This window comes from Bolinopsis microptera, chromosome 10, assembly GCF_026151205.1.
Source record: "Bolinopsis microptera isolate Bmic1 chromosome 10, MBARI_Bmic_1.0, whole genome shotgun sequence".
Classification (NCBI taxonomy): Eukaryota; Metazoa; Ctenophora; class Tentaculata; order Lobata; family Bolinopsidae; genus Bolinopsis; species Bolinopsis microptera.
In genome coordinates, this window is record NC_087081.1 from 1,889,888 (window position 1) to 1,914,591 (window position 24,704).

At 36.8% G+C, this 24,704-nt stretch overlaps 4 protein-coding genes across 4 annotated transcripts in view; all 4 read right to left on the reverse strand.

Annotated features, from left to right (window-relative positions):
- Positions 1-11,956: 11,956 nt before the first annotated feature.
- Positions 11,957-24,704, reverse strand: part of LOC134822212 (hypoxia up-regulated protein 1-like) — an 84,107-nt gene continuing 71,359 nt past the window's right edge. Inside the window, exons 2-9 of the mRNA XM_063833119.1 lie at positions 19,978-20,156; positions 19,704-19,829; positions 15,537-15,628; positions 15,300-15,402; positions 14,945-15,054; positions 12,948-13,056; positions 12,446-12,564; positions 11,957-12,056 (exon numbers count right to left, since the gene is read on the reverse strand). Of these exons, the coding sequence (XP_063689189.1) occupies positions 11,957-12,056; positions 12,446-12,564; positions 12,948-13,056; positions 14,945-15,054; positions 15,300-15,402; positions 15,537-15,628; positions 19,704-19,829; positions 19,978-20,070 (852 nt within the window). The 5' untranslated portion in view covers positions 20,071-20,156. The remainder of the gene's footprint in view (positions 12,057-12,445; positions 12,565-12,947; positions 13,057-14,944; positions 15,055-15,299; positions 15,403-15,536; positions 15,629-19,703; positions 19,830-19,977; positions 20,157-24,704) is intronic.
- LOC134821895 (oligosaccharyltransferase complex subunit ostc-like) lies at positions 20,271-21,607 on the reverse strand. Its single transcript, XM_063832707.1, has 3 exons — positions 21,417-21,607; positions 20,950-21,098; positions 20,271-20,716 (listed from the first exon to the last, which is right to left on the reverse strand). Exons 1-3 carry the CDS (start codon positions 21,597-21,599, stop codon positions 20,599-20,601), a joined length of 450 nt encoding a protein of 149 aa, XP_063688777.1. The 5' UTR covers positions 21,600-21,607; the 3' UTR covers positions 20,271-20,598.
- LOC134822214 (aflatoxin B1 aldehyde reductase member 2-like) lies at positions 22,151-23,125 on the reverse strand. The gene has a single exon (XM_063833120.1). The coding sequence runs from the start codon at positions 23,123-23,125 to the stop codon at positions 22,151-22,153; it is 975 nt and encodes a 324-aa protein (XP_063689190.1).
- Positions 23,394-24,599, reverse strand: LOC134822114 (aflatoxin B1 aldehyde reductase member 2-like). The gene has a single exon (XM_063833010.1). The coding sequence runs from the start codon at positions 24,589-24,591 to the stop codon at positions 23,581-23,583; it is 1,011 nt and encodes a 336-aa protein (XP_063689080.1). The 5' UTR covers positions 24,592-24,599; the 3' UTR covers positions 23,394-23,580.

Consider the following 24,704-nt stretch of genomic DNA (forward strand, 5'->3'; position numbering starts at 1 on the left):
TCCAGTGTATAAGTCCCAGGTGTAGGTTTCTCTGATAAGCTGTTTCATCTTGTAAACAATTTCTCCGGCGCCTTTGAAAGTTAGTTTTAACTTGATTTCTAATCCTCCAAACGGAATAGGAGACCGACGGTTTCTTGTATCTTCCACTACTCCCGAAATTTCACCGCCGTGGCCAATAAAGTAGTGACAGAGCTTGGTTACTTCTAATGGAACGTGTCCAAATCATTTTGAAAGCAATTCATCATCGAATAGTAGTGTTCATTTGTTTGATGAATCATATTTATAACTTACCATATTGATAGTAAATCGATTAAGTCATGATTAAGGAAAATACGTGAAAAATAATCTGGGGAAAATAATGACGGTGGCCTAAATTTTGGTATTCCAAAAATAAGGTGTTTTTTTTTCGAAAAACCATCGACTTTCGTACCATTTAAATATGTTTCGTAAGGTAACTTATACAATTGATAAGACATCGAATATTACGATTTAAATAATATCATTGGTGTCTGTATTACATAAAATAGACGCCATAGTACAGTACTTCACGGTACAGTACTTCACGGTACAGTACTTCACGGTACAGTACTTCTCGGTACAGTACTTCACGGTACAGTACTTCACGGTACAGTACTTCACGGTACAGTACTTCACGGTACAGTACTTCACGGTACAGTACTTCACGGTACAGTTCTTCACGGTACAGTACTTCACGGTACAGTACTTCACGGTACAGTACTTCACAGTACAGTACTTCACGGTACAGTACTTCACGGTACAGTACTTCACGGTACAGTACTTCACGGTACAGTACTTCACGGTACAGTACTTCACAGTACAGTACTTCACAGTACAGTACTTCACGGTACAGTACTTCACGGTACAGTACTTCACAGTACAGTACTCACAGTACAGTACTTCACAGTACAGTACTTCACGGTACAGTACTCACAGTACAGTACTTCACGGTACAGTACTTCACGGTACAGTATTTCACGGTACAGTACTTCACGGTACAGTACTTCACGGTACAGTACTTCACGGTACAGTACTTCACGGTGCAGTACTTCACGGTACAGTACTTCACGGTACAGTACTTCACGGTACAGTACTTCACGGTACAGTTCTTCACGGTACAGTACTTCACGGTACAGTACTTCACGGTACAGTACTTCACGGTACAGTACTTCACGGTACAGTACTTCACGGTACAGTACTTCACGGTACAGTACTTCACGGTACAGTACTTCACGGTACAGTACTTCACGGTACAGTACTTCACGGTACAGTACTTCACGGTACAGTACTTCACGGTACAGTACTTCACGGTACAGTACTTCACGGTACAGTACTTCACGGTACAGTACTTCACGGTACAGTACTTCACGGTACAGTACTTCACGGTACAGTACTTCACGGTACAGTACTTCACGGTACAGTACTTCACGGTACAGTACTTCACGGTACAGTACTTCACGGTACAGTACTTCACGGTACAGTACTTCACAGTACAGTACTTCACAGTACAGTACTTCACGGTACAGTACTTCACGGTACAGTACTTCACAGTACAGTACAGAACTTCACATTGATACTCCGCCTCCCCCACTATTACCTATAGACATATACTAAATACTTGGTGTATACACTTGAATTGCTTGCTTTATACCCATCACAACCTCACTAGTCACTACTTGTCAAACATTTACATTACTTATAACATGTCCTGAACAGAGAACACGTGACCTGAACACGTGTCCTAAACACGTGACCTGAACACCATTGTTTAAGATTTTGAGCGGGATTATTTAAACGAAATTTTTGTTTAGCAGGAGATTTCAAAGTACATGACGTGTAAATCGTCTGTTTAATTGCTTAAGATTGTTCATGTTAACTACCAATGTGTTTCAGTAGGAAGCATAATACTGTTGTATTGCTCCTTTTTAATATACAGTATTATAGCTAAATGTGTAGTGAATGTATAGAGTAATGTTTTCTTTGTTCAGCTTATACTTATAGCGTTCTACACGCAGGCTTGTTCTGTGTTTCAGTTTGTTGTGAGCACGTTTTGTGTTTGTGGAAGTTAGTTTTAGCTTTTTTTTATGGTCGCACGTTTTGCCATAACCCAATTACAAATGACTGAATTATGTCTAGTGTTGCCATGACTTAGGAATGATGGGGGCCAGAGTAACCAGTAACAGTCGACAGTACATATTGTGTTCTAACAAACGGATGTTACTGGTGCAGTGGAGTGCCCGAGCTTTGCAAGAGGTTCCAATGTTATTAAGCAGTTTGAAAATTAAACGATCAATTCGCCACTTTTATCTTTTTATTGAATGAATCTGCAGTATTCGTGATTGTTTTTGTAACTATAAAAGCTTCGTCAAAACTGATATACTGCATGGTAGTATCTACTTATAAATATTTTACACACGTACAATACGTTTGCAGCAGTGCAGTCGAAAGCCTTATAATAATACAATCAATACCCCGATTTACCGAGGAGTTTAGGAGAAAGGAAAAAGCCGCGGTAAATCGGGGTTTGCGGTAAATCGGGGTTTGCGGTAAATCTGAGTTTGCGGTAAATCGGGGTTTGCGGTAAATCGGGGTTTGCAATAAATTGGGGTTTGCGGTAAATTGGGGTTTGCGGTAAATCGGAGTTTACGGTAAATCGGGGTTTACGATAAATCGGGGGTTTGCGGTAAATCGGGGTTTGCGGTAAATCGGGGTTTGCGGTAAATCGGGGTTTGCGGTAAATCGGGGTTTTGAATGTTTACATTATGTATGTTAATTGTTAAGTCCTGTTTATGGGAAGGGTTTAACAATCACCCAAAACCAAGTCTACCTCAAATAACGTTTACTATATCGTGAACAGATCACAAGAAGTACTAGGCTATAATATAATCCTCACTATAGTAGTAAACCCGCGATGGGGTGGCATGTAATAAAAATATTACAATCATTTATTATTATATCAATGTATCATTAAATATTTCAAAAATATCAATAACGTATGGTTGATCCTTCACACTTGGTAAAATATATAAAAATAAAGTTAATCTACACTAAAGAATAAATAATCTATATTGTATAAATCAACAATATTAACTCCCCATCTTCATGTAGTCATTTATCAAAGCGGTAGAAATCCAAGTAATTTTAGTACGCGGTGCGCAAGGAATTTCGTTTTTTTTTAAATGTGTAGGCAAGATAAGCCTAAGTGTGGCAGTGAAAATTGAAAAAATAAGTTGCAGAATAAATTGCAGTGACTGACTGTCAAATGCATTATCGCAGTTCATTTATTTGACTGCACAGTGCACTAACGTTTAGGATTCTTACAGCTGTTATATTTTGCTAATATTTTGTTTAAAAGCTGTAAAGGACAAAGTTCTTGTCCGTCCACGAAAGGTTTTCTAGGTCAAGTTTTTGTTTGTCCAGTAAGTAACGTACAATGTTGTCCTTGTATGAATTAATAAACTTATCTTGTAACTTAGGTACGTTGAAGGGAAGGATTTTGTTTATTTCGTTTATCGTGTTGTTATATAATCGTGGTCCTACGTTAGAGATGCTATAATCGGTGATCCGTAATCTGTTGAACTTAATTTCAAAATACTTTGGATTTCTCCTTTCCGTTTGTCTAAGCGGTGATTTTTCAAATATACTACAGATACTCGATGGTGCTACTCCCATATAAACCTTGTGCATCAAAGTTAGACAGCTTTTAGCAATGAGATTAGGAAGAGCCAAAATTCCTATTTTGTTGAAGATGGATTTTGTGTGAGATGGTAGTTTACGTTTTTCTTTGTCGTAAAAATAGTTATGATATTCTGAATCAGTGGCGCGAATAGCTTTCTTTTGAGCAGAGAATAAAGACTGAATGGAATTTAAAGATTTAGTACCCCAAACAGTAGCGCAGTAATACAGGTGAGATTGAATTAAACTATTGTATAGCATTTTTTGAGCTTTATTCGGAATGGAACTTTTAAGTTTCATCATTACGCCTGCATTTCTGGATATTTTAGTCTTTAACTGTTTAATGTGCTGGCTCCAGCTAAGTTTTGAGTCAATAATGACACCTAAAAATCGTTCATGTTCACTTTTCACTAGTCGCTGTCCTTCTATACTAATATTTATATCCTCTGGTAATCTGTTAGTGAATATCATGTATTTAGTTTTTCCTACATTAAGTTTAAGACCGTTGTTTTTAACCCATGTCTGTACAGTATTTAATAAACTGTGAGAAGAGGGTAAAGTCCGTGTTCGCAGGAGACTGATTTCCGTTTCATTTACAATGCCGGAGTCTATTTGAATGTTTAAATATATTGATGCATCGACTTGTGGGATGAAAAGTTTGATGTTGTATGCTATTTACGGAATTTCGCTCCAGCAAGAATTCAGTAATTACTTTTAAAAGTTCGTGGAGTTCGAAAAATAAGCTTATATTGGCCACCACGGCCATTTTTTCCTCCAAAAGTCCAAATAGGGTTCAACATACATAATGTAAACAAACAGAACCTCGATCTACTGCATTCTGCAAACCCCTATCAGACGTAATATTTTTTTACAAACTGGTGTGAATAAAAAACTTTTAAAGGCCACCACCACTAATTGTAGTAACTAGTAGGTATCATAGTGGGATGAGGGATTATTAACATTTACCCAAATTTTTCTACTGAGGTTTTATAAGGTGTTTTCTTTTTCCTGCACAATCTTAAATTTTGTTTAGGGATGTTAGTTTAGAATATAATTCTAAACTAACTTATTGAGTTTCAGGCCTCAGCCTCAAGAAGTCATAAATCTGCACACCGTGGAATCTGTTCAGCATCAAACTCGGAATACTTGATAAAGGAGTAATGCGGAATTTGATGCTGTGTCACGTTCCATACAGTGCTCACATATGTTAGCTGGATTGATAGAAGCCTTAACATTGCTTTTCGTGGTGTCAATTAAAGCGTTGACAGCCGGAAAAAGAACAGTAGTCTCCTGTAATTAGGCGCTAATTAAGATTCTAATTAAGCGCTCTTCTGTAAGGTATAGGTAAAAGCTAGATTCTATAGTTTTATAGAGGTATTCATGAGCGGTGTTATTACTTATTAGCAAGCTGCAGCTTGACAATCAATAACAAACTTGCTATTGAGAAAGGTTAAAGAATAAGATGGAGCTTGGTGAAGTGTAGATAAATAGCCAAGCTCAGTCTTGATCCACCTGTACTACAACTATAGCTTAGTATAATTGTTCACAAACGGATATTCCGCGTTTTGATTTAATTATTTGCGGCCAGGTAGCGCAGTTGTGGCGCCAGTAGCGCATTTTGGGGCGCCAGTACGCAGTTGGTTAAACGCCTGTCTTAACTACATCGTTTAGTTGCGGAGTTCGAAACCCCCTGACTGCCTGGTTCGTGGGTGAGCGTCGTCGACGTTCAGCTAAAGGATCATGATGGTCTATGCAGCCCCCCGTTCAACTCAGCCGAATACTCGAGAAATCAGGGTGTGAGGTTAAATGAGGAGCAGCTCATTGCATGCAGCAAAAAGTCTCGGACGAAGAAAGTAATGGTAACACACTACCTAACCGTCACTGGCCAAAAAGATCCTTCGGCTTCCGTTATTGCTGTTGCACTTGTGTAACATGGTGGCTGTTGGAATACACCGAAGAAAAAGAAGTGTCTATATATAAAAAAAAAAAATTTGATTTGCTTAGCTATAAAGGAGCAAGCAAAATGAAATTTCAATTGCAACTGTTGTTTGAGAAGATTAAATACCAACGATAGTTATTAAAAATGAAACACCCTCCGGTAGACCGTCTGCCACAGTGTCAAACTTATAAAAAAAAAAAAAAGAACGTCGTACGAATGGGGGAGTGTTGCGCAGGAACCCAATTATCGGAAACAGACTTATTTACCAGGACATCCACTACCACTACACTTGTGTCAACTGCAAGAAATGCGGTGAGTTCGACTTGTAGACTTGCTCTAATGAGAGTTCCAGTTAAAATGGAGGAGGTGTGATGTGAGATCATATAGTGACACGAGATCACACTTTATTAACAAATTGTAAACTTATCAACTTAAATTGATAAGTTGATAGTAAGTCTTCTTAAAAAATGTGAAAAGAAATTTGCCTCGAATAGTCACGAGTATTAGTAACTCGGCTATCAACTAACTTATTATTGTTCAGGAAACCTAAAGAGTATCAACAGAACTTTTACCATGATCTCATAAAAATATAGAACCAAAATCGCCAATATTAATATGGCATAATATGCAGAGATGAAAAGACTGATAAACCTAACCGAGAGTTAATGAGTTTTTACAATTTTCTCCCCAGATTTTTGTAGTGGAAAAACACGATTTGTTTGAAATCTTTAAATTAACTGGGTGATCTTAGGGGGGGGGGAACTGATGGACTCTCATAATAAAAAAAAATAAATCAACTAAATGCAAACGGATTACTCTCAGTGAGAGGTCACTGACCGTTTAATTTATTATTAATCTTTCAAGTTCAATTGTCTGACGGACGCAAAGTAAGTAACATTTAATGTAAACTTAATGTGAAATTTCTCGTTTTAAACACTAATTTATGTAATAAAAAATAACTTCCCCCAGCTAATTTTAGAAGCTCAACCTAAAGAGGTTTCAATCACTAACTTTTTACGGGTGATCGCCATATTATATAGAACCAGAAATCAACATATATTATTATGGCATGATATGCAAGAGGAAAAGACTTGATAAAACCGAAAACCGAAGATAATGATTTTTTTGTATCTAGATTTTTGGTAGAGAAAACACGATTGTTTGTGAATCTTTAATTTACTGCAGTATCTTAGACCGGGAGAACTTTCCTCCCCCCCCCCCCCACCCTTTCCCCCAAAATAAATAAAAAAATAAATCAACTAAATCAAACTGAGGACTCTCAAGTGAGAGTCCACTGACCGTTTGATTTATTGATTTATCTTTTATGATCTGACACAATTATTGCATTGTATGATCTCTATAAATTCTCTAATTATAATTCTATCGACTAACTTATTATTGTTCAGGTCAACCCTTCAAGGAAGCACAACACGATAGCATCAAGATTCTGCAAAATGGAGACTTTGTTCACGATACCTGTTAAACCAATGTAAACAGCTCACACACCAGGATCGCGTCTAGATAAACTCAGCTCACTTAGCTGAAACTAATCAATCGGTGAAATATGTTATAATTTTATGTATATTTTGGTAATGGAAAAATGAATAAAGAATTGTGACTCCAGACCTTATTATTTTCGAAGAAACTTATGTTTATTAAGGATATCAAATAATTACCAAGAGATATTGTAAATATATGTGTTACTTTAATAAAGTTGAAAATTGCAATGCATATTTTCACGACTTACATTTAACAAATATTGTGACTATACAAATTTCATGTAAGCGACTAGCAGACATTTTTTGAAATTCTTTTTTACATAAACACATTTTTTGGCAAACAAACTTATTGCGTTTCATCGAATAAACTGTCAGGCAAAAATCAGCTTTGAATGTTCTCATGACAAAATATAAATGACCAAATAGAGTGAACCAAAGTTTTAACCCAGGAATTAACCCTTAACTCATTTGTCTGCGAATGACTTACCTCCCCTAGTTTCAATATTACGATTGAGAAATTCCCACAATGAGGATCACTACCCCGTACTCAAAGACTTAATAAACGTAGCAAAGGTTTCAACACTTACTCTACGTTTTCAACAGGAATAACTCAGCATACCTATATATATAGTTGAGGGTTTCATACTATGTAAACTAATGTTAATAACAAGCGTCGCTCGCTGGACCTGCAATCGCACGGAAGTTTGCTCAGTTCAGAATTCCTTTACTCGACGTAAGGCTTTTTATAAAGCTTCCAACACAATGTTTCACGTACATTCTACTGCATATTCACCTACAATCATCATTTCATTTTATTCGAAAGTAGAATTTAGAGCCTCCAACTCAATATTCCTCGTATATTCACGTACATGCAAGTAAACAATGCAATGTTTTTGATTGGTCGAAATAATCTTGTTCCTACCTGGATTGTTTTACCGAGGCTTCCAGTTTTGTCATTAGACACATCTGTGTACTAACTTTAGGACTACAGCGTGTACCATATTGGTACCTGGCTTTGTCAGCCAATGACGGGTAGAAGAGGTCCGTCAAAGGCTTTGTAAATATCCTAAAAATATTAAATGTAGGGTGGCCCAATACAGTGACTGGGCTTCTTGACCTCACTAAATGTGATCAAATCAAACAATACCATTGTCATTAGTATTTCATTGTTTGTTCATCAGACGGTTTTCTGTTGTTTTATGGGTCATGTAAATTATAAACATAAAAGAGTAAGAAAACTAAGCCTTTTCCAAGATGTAACAGTTTTTAAACGGCCTCCTGCTTACCATTGTCATCATCGGGTGTATTCTGAAGAAAGGATAATATATTAACTTTGTCACGATTCTAGCCCACATTCCCATATAAGTTCCTAGTTTCATGATGTCGATTGATCGATATGCTTTCGCCTTAAAACTCGAACATTATCAATATATCAATTTCCGTAGAATATAGAAACCTTTTGTTCATGTAGTGAGTTTGTTCGTGGTATTGTTTTGTTGTTTGTTATAACGCATTGTTATTGGTTTCTGCAGATGGGATTGTTTGTCAATTGTTAGCCTGAAGCTCATCAGTTTAGGTTTGATGACTAATCATGTGGTTTTGTGGGGTTTCATTTTATCAGTGTGGTCCCGCATGATCATGGAATTCGGAAACCTGTTTTCAATTCGAGATCGTTCAAATACTGCGTCAACCAATTCTTGTCGTTTATACCCCCTAAAGCAGAGTAAACAAACAATTTTGATTTATAATTTGGACAATTCTATTTCTCGCAGTTTCTCCCCCTCCTATCAACACTGCCTAGGCTGGCACAAGATTTTTAATTATTAAGTATTAAGTTTTTAACTCCTTTCATTTTGATTTTGAACCAATACCTTTTGCCAGAATGACAAATGAAAATCTTAATGGCGTCAACAACGCCGTTAAAGTTAAATCGCCAAATATTTGGTATTGTCCATAGTTTCAGTTTTTCGGTCATGTACCAGACCTATCGGAAATTTCGAATACTTTGTCGACCAGTACTGCATTGAACGATTCACGGTTATTCTTTACATCGCCGTTGAAAAGCCATAAAAACTGTCAACTTAGCCTCCACATCAACAGTCAGCATTGCAAATAAGTTTAGAGTATTTATCTGCGGGACTGTTGACACTTCATTAGCATTCCATGGCCTCAATTCTAAATTTTCACATTGACCTTATAATTGAGTTATTTACAGTTTGGTTTGTAATCTGGTCAGTCTACAATACATCGTCCAGCTGTGTGTTCTTAGTTGTTTGATGTTTGATTTATCTTGTCAATCGCAAATTTTGAAGCTACATTTTTTGAAATTTTCTCATGGATCAGATTAATTTGTTTTGAACTTGAATAAACTTTAAAATTTTATTTTAAATGTCGATAACGTTTATTTTTTTTTATTTTTCTGCTTGCGATGTTGGTATCTAAATATAATACTAATTTTAACAATCATAAATAATTTTCAGACTTCAAGTTCTATGTCTGCCGGACCAAAGTAAGTACATTTAATGTCATTGTCAACTTAATGTGAAATTCTCGTTTTACACTAATTAATTAATAAAATTAACTTTCCCCAGCTAATATTAGAAGAATAATATAAGAAGCTCAACCTAAAAAGGTTTCAATCAGAACTGTTTACCGTGATTGCCATTTATAGAACCAGAAATCGCATATAAAAATGGCATAATAAACCGAGAGATAATGGTTTTTTCAATTGTTATCCTAGATTTTGAGAGTGAAAAACAGATTTGTCTTGTTAATCTCAAAATAACTGGTGATCTAAGACTGGAGAGAGACTCTCAATAAATAAAAAATAAATCAATGAAATGAAACGGAGTGACTCTCCAGTGAGAGTCACTGACCGTTTGATTTTTGATTTATCTTTTTCAAGTTCAATAAGTCTCGGACCGAAGTAATAACAGTTAATTGCTTAAACTTATGTGAAATTATCGTTTTACACTAATTAATTCATAGAAAATATCCTTCCCTACCAGCTAATAATAGAAGCTCGACCTAAAGAGGTTTCCAATCACAACTTTTAAACCGAGATCGCCATATTATATAGAACCAGAAATCGCCATAATAAAATGGCATAATATGCAGAGAGGAAAAGACTGATGAATCTAGACCGAGGAGATAAGGAGTTTTTTAACAATTTTAACCTATAGTTTTGGGGAGTGGAAATCACTGATTTTTTGTAAATCTTTAAATTTACTGGGAGATCTTAAGACTGATAGACGCTCAATAAATAAAAAATAAATCAATAAATCAAACGGAGTACTCTCAGTGAGAGTCACTGGACCGTTTGATTTAATTGATTTATTCTTTTCAAGTCAATTAGATGTCCTGACGGTCCTCTCAATAAATAAAAAATAAATGAAAAAATCAACGGAGTGACCTCATGAGAGTCACTGGACCGTATGATTTATTGATTAATCTTTTCAAGTTCAATCAAAGGTCCTGACGTCCACCAAAAATAAAAAATAAATGAATAAATCAACGGAGTGACTCTCTGTGAGAGCACTGACCGGTTTGATTTATTGATTTATCTTTTAATGATCCGACACAATCATTGCACTTTCCGACCTCTAATTCTCTGAGTATAATTCTGCTAATTAATTAATCAACCCGCACTATTCCATTTTTCATATGACTTCCCAGATTTGCGGAGGAAGTATTATCACTTCGAGATGGCCAGGCCTACTCTCATGCTGTCTATATGTGATGATTAACTCTGAAAAACTAGGGACAACTGTAGTCGTACTGTAGTGCGAAACCTGAAGGTTGACAAGACCTCCCTCTTTCGCACTACAGTCCAGGACGTAGCGTACTGTTATAGTGTGACACCAGATCCTGTCATATTTTAACGTTCAGGTCAGATCCTATCCTTGTTATGAACCATTAAGTGATTCGTCGGGTCGGTCCACGAATGTCGAAGTGATCCATTTTATCCAGGTGTGAAACAGACAGCTGTGACACAGACAGCTGTGACACAGACAGCTGTGACACAGACAGCTGTGACACAGACAGCTGTGACACAGACAGAAACATGTCAGCTAGCTAACCTGCCAGATTTCCCCTTCCGATTTCTGCAGAACTAGGATATCAGCTCTATTCCACCAGGTAACTAATTCCTAGAGCTGAAGTATATTGAACTTCATAATTTGTACACTGATTGCCAGATAGGCTAATGCAAATGGATACCAAATTGTTAAAACTAAGACTACTTTTCTTGAGGATAAGTCCTTTGTTTAATAACTTAATTAGTGATTGAACTTGATTAGTTTGGCTGGCAAAGATTCTGACGAAATTGGTCCCCTAAAACTAAACCATTTTCAGAGTAACATAAAGTCGCAACAGAGTTAGATTGTCTTCAGACCTCATCAGATTTCACACTGCCAGCTTCTTTTCAATTCCTAACACTTGATTGGTAGACTATTATTAAATCCGGACTAAGACAATGTCAAATAGCTAAAATGTTTTTGAGGTAAGTTTTTCATGGCATTTGTGTTTACCCAGTACAGGTCTTACAACCATAATATTATGTTAATTAACGTGTGCCTTGGTTAATTTATTTAATTAATTAATTAAAATCAGTACACAAGTCACAGATAATTTGACAATGCCTTGCCCATTTTCTAAAAGTTTTCAATTTATGGGGCTTTTCAACATCAATCATTAAGCAACCAAGTGTGCGTGCTCAAATAAAGACCCACAAAATGTTTAAATCCCATATACACGGACAAGTGTCCACCCAATTAAAGTAAACGTCTTTGTAAACTGAAGACGTAAATAATTATAGAAATTAAAATTAAAATACTTTTACCTTAGGATACTTTTCAGTGAACTTGTTAGCTAAATGCTCCCTCAGTCTCAGATCCATTTCATATGATCCCAGACCTCTGTCATACCTGAAACCACGTTGTATTATGAACCAAACAAAAACTCTCAGAACTGACGGATAATTCTTCAGTTCTTATATTTTTCTCATTGCCTCGCCCCTCCCTCCCTTTAAATATATCGGGTTGCGAAACGGAGATGACCATTGACGAAGTTAACTGATATCTTGCTTCAAGAAAATTTGACTCTGAATAAAACGTTGTGCACCAGTGGTCCAGTTATGTATACATTTTGTTCACTGTAACGACCTTTTTTAAGATTATAAAAAAATAGAACGGCTGATATATTATATGCATGATAAAGTAGGACAACAAAATATTTAATATTCACAAGAAATTATCAAATTGCTAAACAAATAAAAGTAAAAGTAAAAGCAAAAGTAAATAAATATTATAATTACCCAACTCCCATGACTTGTACAGTATTTACCAACTCCTTGGTGACTTTGTCCTTGACTTGGGAGTAACTGACAACAGCAGCTGTGGTAAACTGAGATCCTACGGTCGCGAATAATACGATCTGGGGAGGACAAAATGTAGTTAAGTTATTATTAATAAAGTTATTACAAGTATAAAATGTACTGATGTTATTATTAATTAAAAGTTCTTAACAAGGGATAGTTAAAAACAACGCCCAAGTCCAATCTAATATCTATCCCTAAAATAAATGACTTTTTATGTAAAGTTTACGTAACTGCTCAATAAAGTTAAGTAGTTAGGTATTATATTTGCCAGGCAATATGAGATGAGTTATTATCCAAAATAGATACTACGCACATGAACCAAGCTCATAAAAACCCGCAACATTAAACATAATATCCGAGCGAGAAGAGAAAGGAATATATTGCCTGCCAACGCACAGTCCAGTATGAAAACTCTTTTTGTGTTCAATGTTTTACTTACCATGGGCTTTTCAGTCATTTTGATGTTTCTGAAGACTGCATATTGCAGTGATATAGCTGAGGTTGTTGTCATCAACTGCATTACTTGGACTCCAGCTATTTCCGCTACACTGGAGGGTCATTTGTTTAACTTCTTCTCATTAAGGGATACATAAACTTTTTACTAAGATCGTGGCACATACCTAACAATTAGCTTCTCATTTAAAATTAAATGTATATAATGTTGCTTTTGTAAGATTAACAATTTAACTTTAATTTAAGAACTTTTCTAATCTAATCTACTATATTATCTACATTCCAAGACACTTGAAACGATTTAACCTGCATATTGTTTATCTTACATATAAAGTTACGCACAATTTTTGACCGGCTCCCGTTACCGAATCGTATGTTTCTGAACCGTTGCAGTTGTAAAGGTCAGGTCTTCAGCCCGGTGTGAAAAGAGTTCGTTTGATGGACAGATTTCCAGTAGTGATTCATTCCTTCAGGGATTAAATCCAATAGGGATCCATTCTGCTTGCTCTTTAAAAAAACTATAAATGCGTACATTTCTAGTTTATCACCGCGTTATCCTTTACAATACGGCGTTTAAACAGGACTCTAATATCAAGCGAGGTTATCAGGCTCGTTAGTTCCCCCTTACTTAACCCAACATTTTCTTATTAGCGAACTGAAAGAAATGAACCCTATGAAAGTGTTCCTGTTATTGGCTGTATTGGTGGGAATGTCTGCTGCTATCAAATGTAAGGTCGGTATTGGTGGTGCTGCTGTAGATATACACTGTGCTAGCAACTTTGGAAAATGCCTTACTATCGACACTCTAGGTCTGGGCATCAAAACTTACTCTTGTGGGACTGGCTGTGGGGCACTTCCATACTGTAGTTCATGTAACTATGATCTGTGCAACTCTGCTGCAGGGTTCGGATTGGGAATGAACCATCTCCTTATTATATGTCTCTTGCAGTCGGTCATATTTCTTTTAGTTCAGTAAAGTAAAGACATGTTGATGTTTATCAATTTTGTAATTTGAGGGATTTGGATAATGTTAATAATTGTTACTTTTAATTATTTTCAAATGCGCATGTTTAATTATTTCAATCTTGTAAAGAAATTTAACCCGTTTTTATTTTTTAAAAGAATTAAAAATAAAATTGCTTTATTAGTCTACAATTCCGAATCTTAAACTTGGCAACATGCCAACCGGCTAAATATAACAAGTCATACCTATATCTACGATAAAATATATCTGTACAGATGCCATTAAACTCAATTTATCGTCAACTTAAGTTAGCCTCCCCACTTACATCTACCCTCTAACCTCTAACCTCTAACCTCTAACCTCTAACCTCTAACCTCTAACCTCTAACCTCTAACCTCTAACCTCTAACCTCTAACCTCTAACCTCTTGGTAAAGATGAATACCCTAACGCCAGACCCACAAACTCCATAGATTATAGTATTTTTGATCGAAGGATGATATTTAAAGCGGTATTAATAGCTTGCTGCTCAAGGTATTGTTATTTTACCAAAGTCCCCAAACTAAAGTGGTTGCACACTTCTTGGTCATTCATCCATTTTCTTTACTGTCACGGTGTTATTTTATTGAGTTAAACTTAAAGAGACACGGATTCTGGTGGGGAGATGAAGCATACTTGTTTTGACACATGACAGTAATTCTAAGGATTGATCAGTCAATGCTGGATTGTTGAATCGCTGTCATACTAAGGAATAAAGGAAGGGCACCTTTTTCCCAACAAAGAGAAGGGCAAAATGGAAATGTAAGCTATATTTGCCACAACAAATACTACCCTGTTTGTCCCGGGCAAGATGTGGATTGTGGTGGGGAGGTGACTTAATCAGGGATTTGTAGAGCTGGAGCATAACAGGTTTTATCCTGTCTTTGAATGATCCAAGAACCCAAGATGCCATCTGACTTGCCTGGTGAACCATGATGATATATTATTATTTATCAATTAATAAACCAATTGTAAAACTTACTTGAGCATAGCTTCCCTTTCCTTCTGATTGAAGAAAGGAGGAACGCAGATTATAACTTTACTGACTGGAGCTTCCCCGTGTTTTGTAGCGAGCAGCACCGCAAACTCTATCTGCGGGGTTTTTAGTTACAGACTGTTATCTGTACTTGGAGAAGGTACATTGATCCTGGCAAAAATGTACAAGAAATGTACAAGAAATGTACAAGAAATGTACAAGAAGTGATGCGTGAAAGCTGAATCTAATGTTAAGGTATGTTGTATTCTCCCATGAATATATAAGGGTAAAATTAGTGAGGGTAAACTGTATTAGTTTGTTAAATTTTATCCAGATGCTAATTGCTTGCATAGTTCCTTACTTGCATTGCCAGTAACTCCTCAACACTGTAAAATGTATTGTCGTCGTGTCGGAACACTACTGTATTTCTCACTGGATCAGCTTCTATCGTATGATAGGGAAACCTGTACAATTAACATTGGTGTTATTTGGATGTTATTTGGATAGTATGCTAACTTAATGAGAAAAACTTAAAGGAGATACGGTGTAGTTTCAATAATCAATACAGAAATTAATTTTTGATAACTTGAATGTTTACCTTTCTTTATACTCAGTGACCACTGGGTTATCTATAGATTTACCGAGTAGATCTAACAGGTTAGAATACGCGTTCTTCGGTGATTTTTCTCCCTGAAAATGAGTTGTGTTAAAAATTGTTGTTTACACTTTCGACCATTATTTGCGCCAACACCTGTCGCCGTAACGTTTATTTGGATAAATTCAAGATTGTGAATACCCGGATTCCGGAATAAATCATGAGACTCTTTACAAAAGTTACTACCAGTAATAGTTACCAGCTGTTTATTAAACAAATCAGAAGTTCATTATCATGATGTACGACGTAGTACGTAAGTCTTTGCGTCATACCACTGTACGATTTAATTGTACAGAAGTTTACTACGGGTCCATTGGAGACTGTGCCACGTTCAAGATCTATTAACGCGCATTGCGCGCGCTAATTTACTTATGAGGATGGATTTTTGCTATGTACGCGAAACCATGCGGCTTACATAAAGTTCAGTTTTTCCGTGACCAACAGAAGGACTTTCGACAAAACTGTACCATATGGATTGGTCGAGAATCGAGTGTTTTAGTGAATAACTTAGAATATATTTTCGATTTTCTCAAGATCTGACCAATAGATTTTCTTTAAACTTTCCAGATAGTTGTATGACTATGATAAAGATATTCTGCGCGATTTTGGGCGAGTTTCTATGTGCAAAACCTAAGATATGACTTCAAACACAAGAAAATATCACAAATTTGCGGTTTCTAGCGGAACGCAGGCACATACTTCAAGATCCTACTGATAAATTTTCTTTAAACTTTCCAGATAGTTGTATGACTATGAGACAGATATTCTGTGCGATTTTGGGCGAGTTTCTATGTGCCAAACCTAAGATATGACTTCAAACACAAGAAAATATCACAAATTGGCGGTTTCTAACGGAACACAGGCACATACTTCAAGATCCTACTGATAAATTTTCTTTAAACTTTCCGGATAGTTGTATGACTATGAGAAAGATATTCTGTGCGATTTTGGGCGAGTTTCTGTGTGCCAAACCTAAGATATGACTTCAAACACAAGAAAATATCACAAATTGGCGGTTTCTAACGGAACACAGGCACATACTTCAAGATCCTACTGATAAATTTTCTTTAAACTTTCCGGATAGTTGTATGACTATGAGAAAGATATTCTGTGCGATTTTGGGCGAGTTTCTGTGTGCCAAACCTAAGATATGACTTCAAACACAAGAAAATATTACAAATTGGCGGTTTCTAACGGAACACAGGCACATATTTCGAGATCCTACCGATAAATTTTCTTTAAACTTTCTAGATAGTTGTATGGCTATGAGACGGATAATCTGTGCGATTTTGGGCGAATTTCTATGTGCCGAACTTGAGATATGACTTCAAACACAAGAAAATATCTCCAAATTGGCGGTTTTTAGCGGAACAAAGGCAAATATATTTTGGAGATCTAAATGATAGAATTTTTCAAAACTTTCCAGATAGTTACATGGCTATAGGAGGTAAGGAGGAGGAGGAGAAGGAGGAGTACTGAGGAGGAGGACTGAGGAAGACTGAGGAGGAGGAGGAGGTATTGGAGGAGGTGGACTCAGAAGGAGGAGTAGGAGGACTGAAGAGGAGGAGGAAGTGGAGGATGTGGAGGAGGTGGATAACTCAGGAGGAGGAGGAATCAGGAGGACTCAGATGGAGGAAGACTCAGGAGGAGATGGACTCGGGAGGACTCAGGAGGAGGAGGAGGATGAGAACACAGGATGAGGAGGATGAGGATGAGGATGAGGAGGAAGAGGACTCAGGGGGACTCAGAAGTAGGAGGACTGAGGAGGATGAGGAAGACTCAGGAGGAGGACTCAGGAGGACTGAGGAGGAGGAGGAGGAAGAGGAGTATTACTTAGAAGGACTGAGGAGGAGGAGGAGGAAGAGGAGTAGGACTGAGGAGGAGGAGGAAGAGGGGATGAGGGAGATGAGGGAGAGGAGGGAGAGGAGGATGAGGAGGAGAAGGAGGAGGACTGGAAGAGGAGGACTGAGAAGGGGAAGGAGGAGGAAGGGGAGGACTGACGAGGAGGAGGAGAAGGATGAGGAGGATGAGGAAGACTGAGGAGGGGGAAGAGGAGGAGAAGAAGGACTGATGAGGAGGAAGAGGAGAAGGATGACTGAGGAGGACTGAGGAGGAGGAGGAGGAGGAAGAGGAGGAAGAGGAGGAGGACTGATGAGGAGTAAGAGGAGGAGGAGGAAAAGGAGGAGGAGGAGGAGGAGGATGAATGAGGAGGAGGAGGAGGATGATGACTGAGGAGGAGGAAGACTGAGGAGGAGGAGGAAGAGGAGGAGGAGGAGGAGGGGCATGAGGGAGAGGAGGAGGAGGAGGAGGAGAAGGAGGAGGGGGAGGAGGAGGAGGAGGAGGAGGAAGAGGAGGAGGAGGAGGAAGCATCTAAATGTTTTTTCCATTTTTTCACAACATTTTTTCACAACATTTTTTCACAACATTTTTGTTTATCAGTAGGATCTCAATATAATTGACTTTCGTCAAATATTGTACCAATTTGAGATATTTTCTTGTGTTTGAAGTCATATCTCAAGTTTGGCAAATAGAAATTCGCCCAAACTTGCTCAGATTATCCGTCTCATAACCATACAACTATCTGGAAAGTTTAAAGAAAATTTATCAGTAGGATCTCGAAATTTGTACCTGCGTTCCGCTAGAAACCGCTAATTTGAGATATTTTCTTGTGTTTGAAGTCATATCTCAAGTTTGGCACATAGAAATTCGCCCAAACTTGCTCAGATTATCCGTCTCATAACCATACAACTATCTGGAAAGTTTAAAGAAAATTTATCAGTAGGATCTCAAGATAATTGACTTTCGTCAAATATTGTACCAATTTGAGATATTTTCTTGTGTTTGAAGTCATATCTCAAGTTTGGTACATAGAAATTCGCCCAAACTTGCTCAGATTATCCGTCTCATAACCATACAACTATCTGGAAAGTTTAAAGAAAATTTATCAGTAGGATCTCAAGATAATTGACTTTCGTCAAATATTGTAACAATTTGAGATATTTTCTTGTATTTGATTCACTCATATCTCAGGTTTGGCACATAGAAATTCCCCCAAACTTGCTCAGATTATCCGTCCTATAGCCATACAACTATCTGGAAAGTTTAAAGACAATTTATCAATAGGATCTCAAGATAATTGACTTTCGTCAAATATTGTACCAATTTGAGATATTTTCTTGTGTTTGAAGTCATATCTCAGGTTTGGCACATAGAAATTCGCCCAAACTTGCTCAGATTATCCGTCCTATAGCCATACAACTATCTGGAAAGTTTAAAGACAATTTATCAATAGGATCTCAAGATAATTGACTTTCGTCAAATATTGTACCAATTTGAGATATTTTCTTGTGTTTGAAGTCATATCTCAGGTTTGGCACATAGAAATTCGCCCAAACTTGCTCAGATTATCCGTCCTATAGCCATACAACTATCTGGAAAGTTTAAAGTAAATTTATCTGTAGGATCTCAAGATAATTGACTTTCGTCAAATATTGTACCAATTTGAGATATTTTCTTGTGTTTGAAGTCATATCTCAAGTTTGGCACATAGAAATTCGCCCAAACTTGCTCAGATTATCCGTCTCATAGCCATACAACTATCTGGAAAGTTTAAAGAAAATTTATCAGTAGGATCTCAAGATAATTGACTTTCGTCAAATATTGTACCAATTTGAGATATTTTCTTGTGTTTGAAGTCATATCTCAAGTTTGGCACATAGAAATTCGCCCAAACTTGCTCAGATTATCCGTCTCATAACCATACAACTATCTGGAAAGTTTAAAGAAAATTTATCAGTAGGATCTCAAGATAATTGACTTTCGTCAAATATTGTACCAATTTGAGATATTTTCTTGTGTTTGAACTCATATCTCAGGTTTGGCACATAGAAATTCCCCCAAACTTGCTCAGATTATCCGTCCTATAGCCATACAACTATCTGGAAAGTTTAAAGAAAATTTATCAGTAGGATCTCAAGATAATTGACTTTCGTCAAATATTGTACCATGGTACAGTTTGGTACAGAAAGTCCAACTCGTGACCAATTTTTGATTTCCCTCGGGGTCCAAAAAACCAAATAATTAATAAGTGCTAAAATATTTTATATTTACCCTGGTTACAGCGGTATCACCAAATAACCGTTCGTCACCCTTAATGTAGACTGTCATTGGAGTTTTGCGTTTGGTTTCGGTGTTTAACACAATGTCTATGGGTACTCCAGGCTTTACAATTCCTATCTGAAAAAGTGTGATTCGATTTTAAGTTCATCTCCCGACAAAAATGTTTTTATTCGTATAAAAGTATGGATTACTCAAACGACAAACGCATGATTTAATATCAAACGTTAAAATTACTTGATTATTACACAAACATTTTTAGACGTACCTTCATGAATTCAGTGCCCAAATCGAGAGAGATCAAGGAAGTGGAGGACACTGTTGCGAACAGCGCTAAGCTGATTAACAACCTTAACAACATTGTTGCTGGTGTTAGTGTCTTAGTGGTAAGTTGCTTCTGCTGGAATGTTGGTCGAACTGTTATCTGGTCTAAGGTCTTGCTATGCTACAGGGAGAAATTATTAAAATGTGCTGTCCGTAAAATATCAACTAACATATTCATCAATTGGTTACACAATATACCAATTTTTTCAATGATCACGAGGAATAAATCACAGAAAATAAAAAAAATAAAAAATTTGGCATCACGAATTAAAGCCTATCAAAAGACACACATGTCATGTAAACAAAAATTTTAATCTCAAAAACTATCATTCTCAAAATAAATTTACATAAAAGTATATAACATATCAATACAAAGTTAAACTTGAAGCTAGGCTTGATTTGACGCTACCGTGTTCCTTCAATCTGATAGCAAGGTCATTTTAATCATGCACTTATTATATGGCCTTACAATGTCCCTTTATTTTCAGACAAACTAGGATAATCATAGCAACGACCAAGTTATGCATATATGTCAGTATCATTTTAATCACGATATATATATTATCTAATTCTTGAGGTATCCAGGTAGTTTCATCGTCATGAAGAGTCGGCAAAGGAAGAAAGAGACAACGACCATGAAGAGTCCCAGAAACAGCATTATAAATCTGTTCAGCTTAGGTAAACTGAGGAGGGTGTAATTGTAAATTTGTTAATTAATTTTAATTTAATTAAACAAATGGTTTAAATTTTAATTTAATTGAACAAATGGTTTTAAACGAAAGGAAGGAATTCGAAGAGTTGAAAGTCAGCAGAATCATGAAAACTACCATGTTAATATTCTAAGTTAATCAAGCTTACACCAAAATAACAATAGCTAAAATTACTCAAGCAACAGAAAAAGTAGCCATCAACTCACTTAGCTCCATTAGCTTTATCCAGTACAACAAATCCCAGACTCCCCATAACAAAGAGGAAACTACTGGCAAGTCCCTCCATGATGTACTGACCGTTAACTCTGTACGCTAGAAACGCTACTGGCCGAGGGTTACCTCTCTCGTCTGTAACCTGCAGTAAACGTGTCAGTGAGATATCTAATGGTGTTATCGTGCAAGGTGCAGTCAAGATGTTGTAAGCGATAGTACTTAGAGGTAGCTTTATTTATGATTTCATTTTTAAAAGGTCGCCCAAATCTTTTGGTTCTTACAGGGACTTTACAAGTATGATTTCAGTCAACTTTTCAAATATTGTTGTTATGGTAAATTCGTGATGTTGCGAGATATAGAGCTTTGAAGTTGTGAATGAGAAATGTGGTATCTAAACAATCATATCTCAATAAAAAATAAATAAAAGATAAAATATGCTTGAAAACCAAAGATAACCCACCTGTCCGATACTTGGAGGCTCAATGATAATATCGTAGATAACACCTCCCAGCACTAGGAAGTAAGAAACTAGGATCATTCCGTACACCATCATCGCACTGGGCATGGCAATGAAACTGGGCTTTTTCAGCCTCATTGGAGGGATCTCCAGCAGTTTAAATGGGAGGCCGAACAAAGTCTCCATTGTTGGCTATATAAGAGGAGAGTGTGGTTATTAATACTGTTTGTTGTGCAGAAAGTTACAGTGTTATTTTATGAATCATTTGTAATTTCATACATAATCTGAATATACGGCTTCAGACAGACAGTAAACTGTTTAGTAAAAATGTTGGCACTAATATCATGTGATTTTGTATGTTATGTTGCATAATATTATTATTATTATGAGTAGCATGGAATTATAAACACAGCTATACATAAAACAAAATATAATCACAACAAAAATCAATAGTAACAATCTCAGGATCTAGTTTTAACTGGAAAAAAATCTCGCTCAGTGCCAGAATTTGCAAGGGTCCTGTTGATGTTTTAAAATGTCGTTTAAAAGGTTAACAAATTACAAAATCTATAAAAATTAAAAACTAAAAAGATAAAATCAGTCTGATGGAAAAACAATAATTTTATAATATCGATAAAATGTATTGACAACAGAAAATAAATCATTTTACTTTGACCTCCGTTCTAAAGACAAAAACATACTGCTAAACATTAATAACTTAATCACCTCTATTTAATTTAATATGTCGAATGCCTAACACCGACATTCCTGAAATAATTTGGTCCATGACCCTTTGTGATGTCATATCCATGTTCGATAGCATCGACAACTGACATTGGTAAAGGTCCTACATTTAATGCATCCATGTTGGAAACCAAATTTGCAATACTACTACTCCCAACTATGATCCCATCATCGTTATCATCTGACAGAGCAGAGTGATGAGCTAACCACCTTAAAGCCGCAGAGTGAACAGCCACCTCCTCCTTTTGGCATTCCTCCTGGATAATCTCAAGAGCGTCAAAGTATTTTCCACGCCAGAACCGGTCTCTGTAAGAAGGGCCCCAGGAACTTCCAGTAAACCTTCCCAGCTCAGTTTTATCCTGAGGTCGGTCATCTCGGCTGTGCTTGCCAGTTAGAATGCCTCCAGCAAGTGGGTTGTAGCAGTAGAAGCTCATTTCATATCTTCTTAGACATGGCAGCAATTCTGTCTCAACCATTCTAGTGAGGCAGTTGTACATTCCTTGGTATACTGAAGGTGTCACATAGCCATTGTGTTTACAGATCTGTTGAACCTCTGTGATTTGCCATGAGATAAAATTGGACAATCCAAACCTCTTGAATTTTCCCTCGTTGTAGAGTTTGTTTATTTCACTCAAGGTATCTTCAATGTCGATATCCATGCATGGCCAGTGCAAATAGAAGATATCCACCTGTTCAGTGTTTAGGTTTATCAGAGAAGTTTCTAATTGGTGTCGAACACTTTCAGGGGAAAATGTCTTACCACCACCAGGATTAGCCTTGGTTGAAATATTTGAACCATGGGCAGTGTTCATTTTACCGAGGTACATTTCTGTGAGACCCCCAGTTGTCCCACCACCGCCCTCACTGGCGTACATATAAGCTGAGTCAAGTTGGCTGTGGCCATATTCTTCAAACTTTCTAAGAAATTCTGTGCTCTCCTCTAGGTTCATGCGTCTACCCATTTCCATTGTACCCAGTACAATTCTTGAGACAGAGCTTCTCAACATTTTCAACAGCTGCACAGAATCTTTGGTAAACATAACATAGCGTTAAAATATTCGTTTCAATAAAATTTTCATGATCAGTGAGTTGAGCAATTTTAATAGTGGTGAAACTCAAAACACTAAATCTACCAGAATGTGTATGAAAATTTTCCTAGCTTCAAATTTGCTAACAATCACTTGCAAATTATTGTTCTAAGGAAAAAATAATTTACCCGCAATAAAACATCAAAGATTAGGAAAAAATAATATTTTTACAAATTTTCAGCTAAAAAATAGCATATAAAACAATGGCATACCATCTTTAAAACAGAATAAAACTTTTGAACAAACCAATCGAATCATCTTCTCTTTTATCAATATGATTTCATATTTCTTGACATAGCATACATCTTAAACTTATCATCATCATACTTAGCACTTCATACAGTATGTGGCATGCTGACGTTTCTAAAATAGTTGGGACCATGGCCTTTTGTAAGCTCATGCCCCTGCTCAATAGCATCAACCACCGAAACTGGAAGTGGTCCCTCTTTCAAAAAATCAAGATTAGAAACCAAATGAGAGATATTACTTGCACCCACAATAATAGCATCATTATTGTCTCCTGATAAAGCAGAGTGGTGTGTGACCCACCTCAACGCTGCAGATGTTACAGCAACTCCTTCCTTTTTACAGGCATCTTGTATGATATCAAGAGCATCAAAATACTTATCTCTCCAGAATCTATCTCTGTAAGCTTTTCCCCATGCCTTTCCTGCAAATCTTCCTGGTTCGCTCACATTCTCTGGATTGTCATCTCTAATGTGTTTACCGGTAAGTAGACCACCAGCCAGAGGATTGTAGCAATAGAAGCTCATTCCATACTTTTGAAGACACGGGAACAGTTCTTTTTCTACCAGCCTTGTGAGACAGTTGTACATTCCCTGATATACAGTTGGTTGAATGTACCCATTGTGTATGCAGATTTGCTGAACTTCAGCCACTTGCCATGATATGAAATTAGACAGACCGAATCTCTGGAATTTCCCTTCCTTGTGGAGATTGTTGACTTCGCAAAGAGTATCCTCGATATTAACATCCATGCAGGGCCAATGTAAATAGAACAAATCAACACACTCAGTATTTAACTTTTTTATAGATGTCTCAAGTTGATGCCTGACACTTTTCGGAGACAACGTTTTGCCACCAGCTGGATTTACTTTTGTTGCAACATTTAAACCATTTACAGTATCAATATTACCCATAAACTCCTCAGTGAGTCCCCCATTTGTACCTCCATCTGCTCCGCCAGCATACATGTAGGCTGTGTCTAATTCAGTATGCCCATACTCCTGAAACTTTTTGAGAAAGGCTTCACTATCTTCAAAGTTCATCCGTTTTCCCATTTCCATGGTTCCAAGAGCAACCCTAGTTACTGCCGATTTTGACATTGCTCCTGGAATTAAAAAAGTGTGAAAACTCAATATATAATTTGGGGAAGGTGAGCCGAGATTTAACCAATTGAGCTTGTAGACCAAAGGCTTCATTCACAGAACAAAATTTA